The 13,599-nt window shown below is 33.0% G+C and overlaps 1 protein-coding gene across 5 annotated transcripts in view; it reads left to right on the top strand.

Annotated features, from left to right (window-relative positions):
• The window catches only part of NRK (Nik related kinase), a 136,732-nt gene extending 124,475 nt beyond the window's left edge, over positions 1 to 12,257 (top strand). For 4 of the 5 annotated variants that reach the window (XM_041740076.1, XM_041740080.1, XM_041740077.1 and 1 more), the window contains 4 exons: positions 840 to 989; positions 3,799 to 3,958; positions 7,607 to 7,746; positions 9,098 to 12,257. In XM_041740076.1, the coding sequence (XP_041596010.1) occupies positions 840 to 989; positions 3,799 to 3,958; positions 7,607 to 7,746; positions 9,098 to 9,193 (546 nt within the window). In that variant the 3' untranslated portion in view covers positions 9,194 to 12,257. The remainder of the gene's footprint in view (positions 1 to 839; positions 990 to 3,798; positions 3,959 to 7,606; positions 7,747 to 9,097) is intronic. The other variant, XM_041740078.1, reaches the window with a different exon arrangement.
• The last annotated feature ends 1,342 nt before the right edge of the window (positions 12,258 to 13,599 follow it).

The following is a 13,599-nucleotide window of genomic DNA, read 5'->3' on the forward strand; positions in this document are numbered from 1 at the left end:
TCATATAGACAGCCTGTATCTGTCCTGACACAAATTACATGTCTGATCTGATCTCCCTAAATTGGGCCTTGGGTCAGCTGTCTGTATTTGGATATGGGTGTGTTCTTGGCTGTCTGCTGATTGGTCAGAGCTGCCTGATATGGAGCTGGAAAACAAAGAAGATAAGTACCAACAGTCTGTCTAGCCTGATATACAGTTCCTGGTCCAAGTCCTCCTCCAGTTGTTGAATCTCACCTCATGACTGCAGTATAGTGAATCCTGTGATGCCCAGTCCTCTACTGTGACCTGAACTTGGCAATGAATCCTGTTTGACTTTTTGTTTCCTTGGACTAGGAACCATAGGAGCCTAGAGTACATCCAGTCTATGGTAGGTTAACATGTCTGGCCTTTTTCATTCCCTACCAAGTATGCATTGATCAATCAGCAGACTCCGAAGGAGACTACATGTCCTATGAAGCCTATATACGAATACTGGCAAAAATACAGGCAGCTGATCCAGCGAACCGGTTTAAGAGACCAGATGAGCTCCTTCATTTGCTGAAGCTCAAGGCAAGGAATATAAAGACAGCAAGCAGAGTGCAGGGCCATAAAATGTTCTTATGATCATTGGATATTTGGCCTCCACAGAGAAACTCAAAACTTAGAGCCTGAATATAATTATGTTCTTATTGTAGTAACAGACCTAACAAAAGTCATAATACATAGTCTAAATACATTATGTAACTTAAAAAATCAACCAGGGTTTTATAAACTCATTAAACAAAAGGGCAGGGGAATTTTTTGCTTTAGTCAGAGTGTCATTTTTGGCCTTTTGGCCATATTTGGTTTTCTATCTACAGGTGTTTCCAACAGTTGGTCATAAGCCAGTGACAGTTGACCTGGCTATTGGTTCTGAAAAAAGACTAAAGATTTTCTTCAGCTCAACAGATGGATATCACATCATTGATGCCGAATCTGAGGTTATGTCTGATGTGACTCTGCCAAATAACGTAAGATCCCTAGAAATATTGTACACCACAATCTGTCAAAACTCTTAATGATTTAAAAATATGATTATCAATATCTATACTGGAACTGAAACCTAAAAGGTAAATATAGAGTGCCAGGAAGTAGTAATGGATAAGCAGAAATTATTGATGGCTTCTTAGTCCAGACAGCTGAGTCTCTTCTTCAGATAGATTTTGTTTGTCTGGCATGGTGTTTTTTGTTTGTTTTTAAATGAATAGTTTACACTGAAAAATCTGAACTTCTATTGATAAACCAAAAGATCTGATAACATCTGGCCCTTATTAATATTTGGCCATTATCAACTGGAAATGATTCATGCCTGCTTCCTTTTATTATTTTTTTTTATCTTTGTTCCCTTTTAGATGGAATATATACTATACATTGCCTATCCATCCACTTTTATGTATTTATAATAACCAGTCCTAATGGATGTATGAGTTTACAATCTTTGCTTTTAGTCCTTCTTCACCCCATAATACATAAACAGAATCTTTAAAACTACACCAGTATTGCAGCATCATTATCCCCTTCTTTATTCAAATGATAATACTTTAACTGTGATATATAGCAAATTATCATAAAGTGTTCTCTTATAGTATCAATTATAGCTAGACTTTCTGATCAAAGGATTCAGCACTTTAAAAGCTAATGTACCTCAACTCTTTATTCTCAAATACTTATACATGATGATTCTGTGGCAAAATATCTAAAATATGGATAATTGTAAATATACTATACACATCATTTATATAGAGTTCGAACATAATACCCCCTATACACATGCACCATACAAAATATAATTCTAGTGTGTCTCAAATTTTATGGTAGCAGTGATATTTGTTTTATAGAAAATTATATTTTAAAAAAGGGTTGAAGCAACAAATCTCTGACTCATCATTTTTTAATTCCCCAGTTTGTTGACAACTAAAATTTTAGCAGCTTAGCATTATATAAAAGTCCAGGAGAAAACTTCTATGTACTTTAAATCACTGTAGTAATGTGATATTTTACATAGCTTTCAGAATTATCTCATACATCTCTGACAAATTACATAGAGCAATTGTCAAATTATCAGTGGAAACACTAAAAAAAGCATTTTGGTCATATTAAAAATCTAATTAACTCATCAGTTGTCACCTATGAGTATATAGAAGTCACCCTGTTTATAAAGTAGAAAATATTGAGCTGAGCCCAGCCAAAGCCACAGAGATATGAATTAAGATTAATACTAATATGTTTTACAGTACCTTTCAGTTTGAGTGTTCCATAGCTTCCTGCATCGTATTTTCTATGTAATAGCAGATAGCCTTTGTTTTGAAGCTAGTGCCGTATTAAAAATTGCAGTATTGGTCCAAGTTTATACTGATTTGAAATATCATTCAAGAAGATTGCACTCTCTGTTCCACTTGATTACCAAGCAAGGAGAATTATTTCCTTTTGAAGCAATCAGTTCATTATTGTGGAGGCAAGAATGGGAGATCAATTTTTTTAAAAAAATTATTTTCTGACCTAATTAGGATACCTTAAGTATATTCAAAAATAGTATTTTTAGCTAACTGCCCTAATGTCCTGACCCATTAAAAGAGAAAGGAATCTAATATAAGGGAGAGGAGTGTCTTCTGAAACAGAATATATTAAAGATTATATTTTTCCAAGAGTGCCAGATTACAAAACCTGTAATGCTACAAGGGAGCCATGTGTGCTAAAGAATATCTGATTACTGCAGGAACCATCTGAGAAGCAAAGAATTACCTCTGGGGCTTTCTGAATTTACAGCAGTCCAGCTTTATTCTAAACAGATTTTTGAGAGACAGCCTTCTTTCTTGCAATTTCTTTTTCTCTCTTCTTTCATCTCTTCTCTGATTCAATTGCTCATGCAAGTGCCCAGGGAACGCATTAAAATTGCTTTTCGCCTCTGGATCCCCATTTTAGTTTTAAGGATTGTTGTTGCTGAGACATGGCCTGAAGCACTTGGCCTGAGTACGCTGGGTTTGGCAAGTATAGTTTCTGACCTTTTCTTCTTGTAACTTGCTAATTTAGAGAAATAATAAAGGAATGTAATTGCTCATTTTTTCAGAGAAATACTATTAATGTGGCAATTTCTGTAGTTTAAGTAAATTTTGTCACATTGTTTCATGCATTATAAAATTTTAAAAATTCTTAGATATTTCTTAGTATTTCATGTTATGTCACCTAAGACATCTCTGAATTTGTATGTTGAAGATATTTTATGACTTATAAATTGGATAAGAAATCCTACATTTTTTGTGAAGGGAGAATGACTGTTATATTTCAAGTAGTAATGAATATTATAGTTACCCCTTCTAAATATTTTAAGCTCAAGCTATTTTTAAGTTAATTTTTCTATTTCTGATTTAAATGAATTGGATAGATAACCAGTGATTGTGTATTTGTTAGTTGATTCACATATTCATCACTAAACTATTCACTAAATGTGCTGAAATGAATCTGAAGTCCCACTTTGTAAGAAGTAATGTTTCTTCTGTCATTACGTTAAATTTCAACAATTTTATCTGTGTTGGAAATGTTTTTTTCAAACAAAGTTTTCTCCTAAATATAAAGGACACTATTTGAGCAGTGATGCCTTTATAACATAGGAAAGGTTGTTTTCAGGTGTTGGTAGCATGCTGTTTAATATTAAAATAGAAGTTTCTCTTCCTCTCTGCACTTTGAAGCCCTTTTTGTCTTTATTGCTCAGCCAAGCCGCTTCAGTTAAAGTAGTAGTAATAAAATGTTGGACATATAAATCTTTATGAAACATAATTCCAGCCCCTGGAAATCATTATACCACAGAATATCATCATTTTACCTGATTCCTTGGGAATTGGCATGATGCTCACCTTCAATGCTGAAGCCCTTTCTCTAGAAGCAAATGAACAGCTCTTCAAGAAGATCCTTGAAGTGTGGAAAGACATACCATCTTCAGTAGGTATGTACAAAATTTTTTCTCTTTTTTATGACCTCAGAGAAACTTCTATTTTCTGAAATATCACATTTTCTCAAGGCATATAGGGTTAATTTAGGATACTTAATAAGGTGTGTGTTTACCATATACTTAATAAATTCCCAAGGCTACCACAAAGAGACTAATTTTGACCAAGTTGTTCATGTGCAATAATAATATAACTAAAATAGGAAAGGAATTCCTTTCCACAATAATCTATAATTTTATTTTAACTCCCTTTCCTTGCAGATTTTATGCAGATGTTGGAAATACTTTATTCCCTCACAGTGATTTTGGGGGTTTACCCTTATCTTAGGAGATTGCCAAATAATCATAAAAGAAGAGCAGAATATTTCTATTTCATATAGCAAATAGTGTTCTATTTAGAGAGTGATAATCCTGTGAAGAATCAAATACAAACTAAATATGTGACATATTGGGTCACTAAGATTTCATCGTCCTTCATTTATGAAGGAGATAAATATGACTCTCTGGAATGCCTATTAGGTACTAATAGATTGCACCATAAAGAAAACTGCCTTTCATCTTCATCAGGCCAGGACATTTTTTTCTTCTTAACGAATGCAGCATTGCTGATTTGGAAAATATGAATAACTTGAGACTCTTGTATATATCTCTGAGGCTTGGTGACTACAAAGGTGATTCTAGACAGGGAACAGAATGCATATGAACAGTACAAATATTAGGAAGAGTAGAATGACTTGATGGAGGATAAATGTTCCTGAAAGGAAGAAAGGGTTAATGAAGTAAATAAAAGAGAAAAGGAAAGGAGAAGTAAGGGGAGGGAAGGAGAGATAGAGGGAGAAAGGTAGTTTATTAAGGAGGCAGAAGCTAACAAAATCTTTATATGAAATGGTTAAATGTGATCCCCATGTAGCTTTAAAGACCAATTTGAAAGAACTGCTTCTTAATGGACATTGTTACATTACAGGATGATGGCACTTTGCATTGCACCTGTAGAATCCTTTCCTTTTGCACATATAGTGTTAACAATTGTCCTGAAAACCTCTTTGAATTTCTTCAAGCAATGAAGAACTCCCAAGGGTTTAAAACCATTTTAAGTGACAGAAGTAAATGCTTATAATTGACAGATCTGGGGCAAAATAAACTGAAAATAATGAATCTTGTTCTAACCTTTACAGTGGTACTTTTGTGATCAATATATTAATTAAAAATTAAAATAAGGAAACTCAGTTCAAATGGGAAACTGAGCAAACCTCTATATTTATGCCACTAGACAATCATAGGAATCAAAGCGGTCTTTAAAAACTGTCATCTGGCAAGGTCTTGTCCTTAAGACAACTTCTGACCTAAAACAAGCTATTTTAAGTTGCAAGAATTTGAAAAGCATCTCTCTCCACATAAAATAAGTTATAGCACTATAGGAATGTGATATTTTAGTTTGTGTATTAAGGATATTTTGATAATATACTATAGACTATAGTATAACATTTATATTAAGGAAATCAGTTTCTCTTTCTGTCTAAAAACTATTGCTTTGCTACTTACAACTAACCTAGATCCAGATTTCCCCAATATAAAATTTACATTTCCTTGAGATATAATAAATGTTTTCAATAATAATATCATTGCTTAGAAATTTCAAACAAATATATAGAAGCTTAGCAATTACAACAGGTATCACTTAGCATTACCACTCCAAATCATTGGATCCTATTTCATAAGCAAGCTAGCTCAGTTGCCAGGTTAAGTAGCAAATTAATGTTTTTCAGAATTAAGGTGTGAATTTTGTCATGCCATATGAACTGTGAGCTTGGACTCAGCAAGTATCAAATTTAGAATTTTTTGCTCTGTGTGGTTGTTGACAAACTACCAATTTCAATGAAGTATTCACATTGGTGACAAAAATTCAAATCCAGATAGACTAAATCTACTACTTATTTCCAGCACTCAGGTCATGGATTCTTCTCACTTTCTTTGTATTTAATTCCAGTCTGAAACTATATTTATAAAGTCATTGTCCAGGAGAGCCATTTGTCTGAATAAAAATACCATTGTGAAATATAATGGTAAAAAAATGAAATTTTAATATAATTACAATTTTGTGATCAATTTCATACACGGAAATATTTTGAACTGTAATGAAAAGGAAACAAGAGACCATAAATGCTTATTTAAGTTTTAGTTGAGGAATTCAAAATGCCCTACAGTATGCTTGTAAAAAGTCACTTTTGTCAAAGTTTAAGAATTTTTTCATGAGTCCTTTTATGTATATTTAATGTATACATAAATAGGCCAGGCAAAATTTGGTTTAAACAAAAGCATTCTAGAACTTTTGAGAATTATAAAGAAAATTTTTGAACTATAATAACTCAGTTTATTGTTTCTATAATAGAAGAAAATGGAAGGTCTAAGAACTGAATTCTGATTTTAGTCATGTAACATGGGAATGAAGGTGCCTTGTTTTGGGGTTCTCTAGACTATTTCAGTTTGACTCAAAATCTTGATATTATTTTAAGTACAGGATTGAATTTATTTATTAAAATTTACTTTCCAATGAAGTACATAAAAAATCTACTTAAAAGTTAAACATTCAACAACAATACTTCTCCCTGTGTCGGAAAATACTTTTCAGCACCAGCTGACTATATGACTGCATAATTAGGTTTTCTGCTTTAAGGCAATTGTCATTATTTTTAAATTGAAATATAGTTGGTATATAATGTTATATTAGTTTTTATTTAAAAAAAGGTAAAGTTTCAGGTATACAGCATGGTGATTTTATAATTTTATACATTACTCAATGCTTACCATAATAAGTGTAGTCACTATCTGTCAACATCCAGTTGTCATAATCTTTATTGTTACCAAGTAGTAGGTGACACAGGGTGCAAAAGTTAAAATCTTAATAAAATTCCCTGAGTAAGACACAGTATCAAATTAGATTTAGTTCCGTTTATAATGTGGTCATTCATTGACTTGCACTAGAGTTGCTAAAGTTATTATCTGAGCAAATAATTTTTTAACAGTCTTAATTTTGAAGTTAATCAGATTTTTAATGTATGTCACTGGAGCCCAAATACAAACCCTTATGGAATGCTATACCTCAACTAGACTGTAAAACAAATGACTGTCGGTAGATTTTACTTTCTATAAACAGGGTAGAATTAACATTTAGCTTTTTCTGTGGTATTAGAGAATAGGAATACAAAGACTAAGATCTAATTATTCAAGGACACCTGGGTGGCTTAGCGGTTAAGTGTCTGCCTTTGGCTCAGGGCATGATCCTGGAGTCCCAGGATGGAGTCCCACATCAGGCTCCCTGCATGGAGCCTGCTTCTCCCTCTGCCTGTGTCTCTGCCTCTGTGTGTGTGTGCGTGTGTCTCTCATGAATAAATAAATAAAAATCTTTTTTAAAAATCTAGTTATTCAACATTTGAATAATCACAATTATAACAGTGAATAGCTTGCTTGAATACCACTGCTGAGCAGCACATGGCCAAATGACTAACTATAGAAGGAGGAAAAACAAAATATGCTTACCTAAACTCAGCTTATTAATGAGCTTATTAATAATCAAATGTTGACTATGGTTATAATTTGCTATTACTGATAGAAAAAAAATTTCTGATTTTTAAATTTATATTATAGCTTATGAGTGTACACAGCGAACCACAGGATGGGGCCAAAAGGCCATCGAAGTCCGCTCTTTGCAATCAAGGGTCCTGGAAAGTGAACTTAAGCGCAGGTCAATTAAGAAGCTGAGATTTCTGTGTACCCGAGGTGACAAGGTATTGTTTATATCCCACAGTTACAGCAAAAATAAAGCAGGCAATGAAAATTAAGTAAGAAAATCCTTTTCCTCTGGCCATAAATATATTTATGATATAATTCCCAAATTGGCAAACTATTGATTGATAAAAACAATTTTTCATTTTGCAGTAGTAATATCCCATTTGACAGGAAAGAAAAATAAAATCGAAATTTGTCAATTATTTATGTAATGTGATCGATTTTAACAACAAATTCAGATAGTTTAAATGGAAAATACACATTACATAAAACCATTACAGTCTCTACATACTATGAGAAATAATAGCATGAAAAAATAATCCTGACAAAACTAGGAAACATCCACATTTTAAATAGATTGCAGAGGATTCAAATTAATTTCAGAACAAGCAGGGTAAACATTATGCATGAAGGAAAAAGTACTGGTTTGCAATATGAAGGGATATAATGGGAAGAACCAGTGTTTGAGGTCAGATAGATTTAGCATGCAGTCCTAGTTCTGCCACCTAATGAGGTGTAAGAATCTGGAAGACTGATGAATCTTCCTGATTCTTAGTTCCTTCATCTCCAAATGAAAATATTAATAACTTTTGATAACAATTTTGAAAATTAATGATAATGTGTATATAGTAAGCATCTCACAGATTGCCTGAGACATGAGATGCATTAAGTCAAGGGTAGTTAGTGTTATCATCATCATCAATGTCAAAACCCTTCTAAGTATACTCATTGTGGATGTGGAAAGCCTTAGCCCTAACAAGGAGGCCTCTGCTATTTATTTTCATGTTCTGTTTTAATTTTCTTTATGGCACAGACCATACTCATAAGACATGTTCCTCTCTAAACTGGTTAGTCAATCTATTGATGTCAGTACATTCCACTGAAATAAAAAATCCCACCAAGTAGAAAATTTCAGCAGCCATTTAAACAGCAGCAACAATGGTGAACAACATCAAATATCTTAATCATTTCCTTATATTAAAAGAAAAAGTAGAGCCAACTTGAGTAGATTTTTTTAGTAGATTTTTTTAAAGCAAAAGGAATAATCCTTAGCCAAAGTCAATCAAGAATGTCACCAGATGAGTGCCACAATGAAAACCTAATTTTATTTTAACTATGTGAAGTACAATTATATAGAATATGATAGAAGATTATTTTTAATATATAATTTAGACTCCATACCAATTTAAAGTCTTTTTCTTCCATTTAAATCCTGGTCCAAAAGAAAAGTATGGCTTAATATTTTAATTAGTTGATGTAGAATAATTGAAATTATAGTTGTATCTGTCAAATATCAGATTACAATGTAGTAAATATTTACTGATGATATCTCTTTCTCTCTTTTTAAAGCTATTCTTTACCTCCACCCTGCGCAATCGCCACAGCCGGGTTTACTTCATGACCCTTGGAAACCTTGAAGAGCTCCAAAACAATTATGGTGTTTAAAAAGTTCCAATGATTTATTACATTTACAAACATCATAAATATGCAACTTGCATCTTAATATTTCTGATATTAAATGAGCATTCAGTTTTATTGTTAGGGAAAAATTAAATCAGATACTTTACTTTTAATGTAGCACAAAATAGTTCTAATGAGAAATGCAGCTTTATATATAAAATTAACTATAGCAAGCTCTATGTACTCCAGTGGTGTACAATGTCTTTTGCACAAACTTCGTAACTTTTGTTACTGTGAATTCAAATATTACTCTTTGGACAGTTTGGACAGTATCTATATTCAGATTTTACTACATGGTGTAAAGAAACCTGTAATAAGTTAGATCACAAATCCTTTCAAAATAATAGACCCTGAGTGAAGTTTTTCAGAAAAAAAATAGCAACAAACTATATGTACATTTGCAAAGTCATATAAAGAACCAAAGTTTAGATTATTAAGTGAAAATAATGACTACGCTATAAACCAGACTAAGCCTGAACAACCTACATGCCTGGAGAAAACTACAGTGATAAAGGGGAAAAGGCTACCCATTTACTTATAGTTCCTTGACAGTCAAGCCCCTAGTCAGAGACCAGTTGTGTTTTTTTCATACCACAGTAAGCTGGTTTTCTCCTGATAAGGAGGAAGAAAGTCTTAGATGCTTGATTTTCCTCAGAACCCCTGAAAATGTGCAATAGCTGTTTAAAATAAAACCACCAAATAATACACTTGCAAGACTGAATACAGGACTGAACTCCTATACACATGTACTGTAGAATGAGGTTTTTTTAAATACATTAAAGTAGGCATCAAATTTTAACCCCCCAAAACAGATTGGTTGATTTATCAAAACTCTTATCTGGCCAACAGTGAGACCATCAGACAACATTGAATATTTTCCAAATCCCAGATTAAACTATATAAAAATTCTACCCCCCCCCACCCCGGGTCAGTTGTTAAACAAAAAGAACAAAATGTAACAACAAAAACTTTGGCTGCTAATGCTTATGTTTTCCTATTTCTATTACTGTAAAATCAGAAATTAATCTAAAAGTGATAAGTCCACATGTTGGGATTTAATGTTTAGGAGAAAGAAAGAAAGAAGAAAGAAAGAAAGAAAGAAAGAAAGAAAGAAAGAAAGAAAGAAAGAAAGAAAGAAAGAAAGAAGAAAGAAAGAAAGAAAGAAAAAGAAAAAGAAAGAATATTTTGAAAAAATACAGCTTTCATCAAATTTAGAGTAGTGAAAATCATGCTATCACCCAATATATTATAGATGCCATAGATAGGTGGTGTTTGGTCACCTATAGTACCTGCTACCTGGTGAAAAACATAATTTCATAATTTCCTCAATACCATGGTTAGTTCTGGGGCAACAGAGAAGCAACAGAACTACCGCAAAGTATACCTCAATGTAATTCCTCTAGTTCTGCTTCAAAAGTATGAAGCAAGCACTAGCAGGATACTAATTTACAAACTACCTGGTTAACCAAAATACAAAAGCAGCTGACTATGTGTGATTTCATGATAGCACATTGTTTCTTGACACTCTGGTGCCAAGAATGATGATTTGGATTTTCCTAACAACTTCTATCAAGAGTGTAGTAGCTCAAAATGAGAATTTAGGAGAACTTGAATCCATGAATTAAAGAAATAAATGTGATTCACATTTCTGTTACTGTGACACAATAATGTGATCCTAAAACTGGCTTATTCTTGTGCGTTTACAACTCGAATGACTTTTTAATGCAGTAGTTTAAAGAGAAAACAAACATTTATGTCAAATTATTTCCTTAGAAGTAGTCTTCATTATTATAAATTTGTACACCAAAAAGCCATGGGGTACTTTGTGCAAGTACCTCATTGCTGAGCAAATGGAGCTTGCTATGTTTGAATTTCAGAAAATTTTCTCATTTAAGTAGTGTGTAGAATCAAGTCTTTTAAGAATTCATTTTTTTCTTTATAATATTTACTCAAAGTTAAGATTCAAAAATAAGTTTTATCTTAAAATCTTATTTTAAGGCATTAAGACAGTAAACTATTTTAGGAAGTCAACTCCCATTGTGCTTTGTGGCTGTTATTCTAGTAAACAGAGACCATAGTGAACTGAATCTACAGAGATGCCCCAAAGTAAACAGGAAAAATTACAGATGTGTAACTGAGCTTTAAAGGATGAGGTGTTAATAAAGAAAGGAAGCTGAGTACATATCACGAAAGGAGATTGAAATGTTGAGTAGCCAAATAGAAAGGACTGAAAATATTTAAAGTGATTCATAGGTAATGAATATTTCCAATTTTGAGGTTATTCCATCTGTAATTTTTATATCCTTTGCCAGCTGAAACGAAGTGAAGAGACAATAATTTCATAGTCAGTGCACAGTAATAGAAGGTATATCTACACCTTGCTTTGTAGATCAAGCACCTGAAGCAATGGAGGGGGAATCCTGACCAGCCAATTCCCCTAGCCCTGTGATTGAAATCATGAAAGTTCTAGCAGCTTGTGAGTAGCACTGGGACAAAATACAGTTTTATTTTAGTGTACTTTAGTTTTTTCACTAAAGCCTTTGTCCAAAATAAAAGGCAGTGTTGGAAATATTTGAAAACTAGAAAATGATGTATGAAAAGGGCTGACAAGAAAAGCTCTGAGTGATCAGGTCTGTTGAAGTGAGCTCAGAGCCTCAGAGGAAATAGTAAGAAAGGGTAATCATTTATATAGTAAAATAGGCAAAGCAGAAATCATACATGTGCATATACATGCATGTACACATACATACAAACCAGTAGAATGCATAATTTTTAATATTTTTAATATTTTAGTGCTACCAGTTTCTAGAGAAAATAATCAGTAGATGTTTTCTGCCAGAACTCATTTAATTGAAATAGTATTCATAAAACTAGGAATAATGCCACATACATTCAATGGGATCTTTTAAATACTCCAATTATTTTTTAAAATATACCTATTTAAATCAATTTATATTCGATCTGTGCTTTAAAATTTATTGAAATAATCTTTGAGACTGCTAATTGTTTCATCAGAAAATCTGTAATGAACTATTGTTCAACCTCTAAAAATAAACATTTTTAAAAATATTGAATGATATCTTTATTTGAAATATGCTTGTCTAATGCCTCAGAATTAGGATTCATTTGGGGAATATTCAGTTCTTTAAAGCATGTAATAAGGTATGAATTGGAAGTTTTTAGGGGTTTTTATTGTTATTACATTAGGAATTCTGGCTAAGGAGGTTTACATTGATATGATTAAAATTTTTCTAGGTACAATGGTAGAATTTCCTCAAAATGTATGGGACTTTGCACAGACACACAGCATCACCACAGCATGGGTAAAACCCAAGGAAATTTTAATGTCAAATCCCTTCCCATCCCACCCCAGTGTCCTGAAGTCCAGTGGAAAATAAGAGGAGAAACCTTTTCCAAATAGAGGAGTAATAGATTTATAGTTTCTTAACATTCAAGAAAGGGTTTAGTGCAGGCTGATGGTTGAAAATGAAAGACAGAATAATTATGGCAAATTGTCAAGAAAGTTGAGTCCTTCAGTTGGGAACAGAAGAGGAATAACACTTTTCTCAGCAGGTCACAGAAGCATTAGAGGCATGGCCCCATGAATATTCTGTTGTCTAGGAACATTCTGGAGAGAAGTTTATCAAGTTTTCCCATTACGGCCAGCTGACCATGGTCCTAATTTGTCATGTGTGGCAAGGCATTCATGAGTTGGGTTACCTGGACATGACAAGCTCATCCAGACTTTTAGAGTCTAAATTCAAAGTGCTTCTATGATCAAATTGACTCATTCAGCTTGATATATAGAGCCCACAGACTTCAACTATTTTAAGGGGCAGTGATCCAAGTAATAAAAATTTCATCACAGATTGGAATTAGAATGGGCAGGGTGGATAGCCCAAGGCTGAGAGAGGGCATTTTCCTAAGAATGCTTTATCAAAACACAGGGACAGGGTAGGTCATGAGTAGAAGCTGCTATTAGTAACTTTATCATTCTCTAAAGAAGCAGTGGGTTTATAGACTCCAATACTGCAAATCCGTTAACTGAACCTTTTCCAACATTATGATTTCCAATATAATAGCTTCTTTTTATTTACAGGGCCTTTGGCCCTCACATAAGGATACTCAGGTTCCTGAGGATAATAAAGCCTTTGAGTATAGCTACTCTTTAATTCCAAAAATTGAGTAGAAAGTAGCTAATGGATTAAAGTCCAAACATGTTTCAGAAAACATTGTCATATGTCATGTTTCATGTTGCTTACAACCATTTCAACTGATTAAAAAATAGTTCCCAAAGGAGGAAAATTTATTCTATATGGATTTATATTTTTAGAAGCTAGCCCAGAATCTGCTTTATAGATGAGTATAAAATCAGATTGGGGAATAACTTT

Source organism: Vulpes lagopus, chromosome X (assembly GCF_018345385.1).
Source record: "Vulpes lagopus strain Blue_001 chromosome X, ASM1834538v1, whole genome shotgun sequence".
Classification (NCBI taxonomy): domain Eukaryota; kingdom Metazoa; phylum Chordata; class Mammalia; order Carnivora; family Canidae; genus Vulpes; species Vulpes lagopus.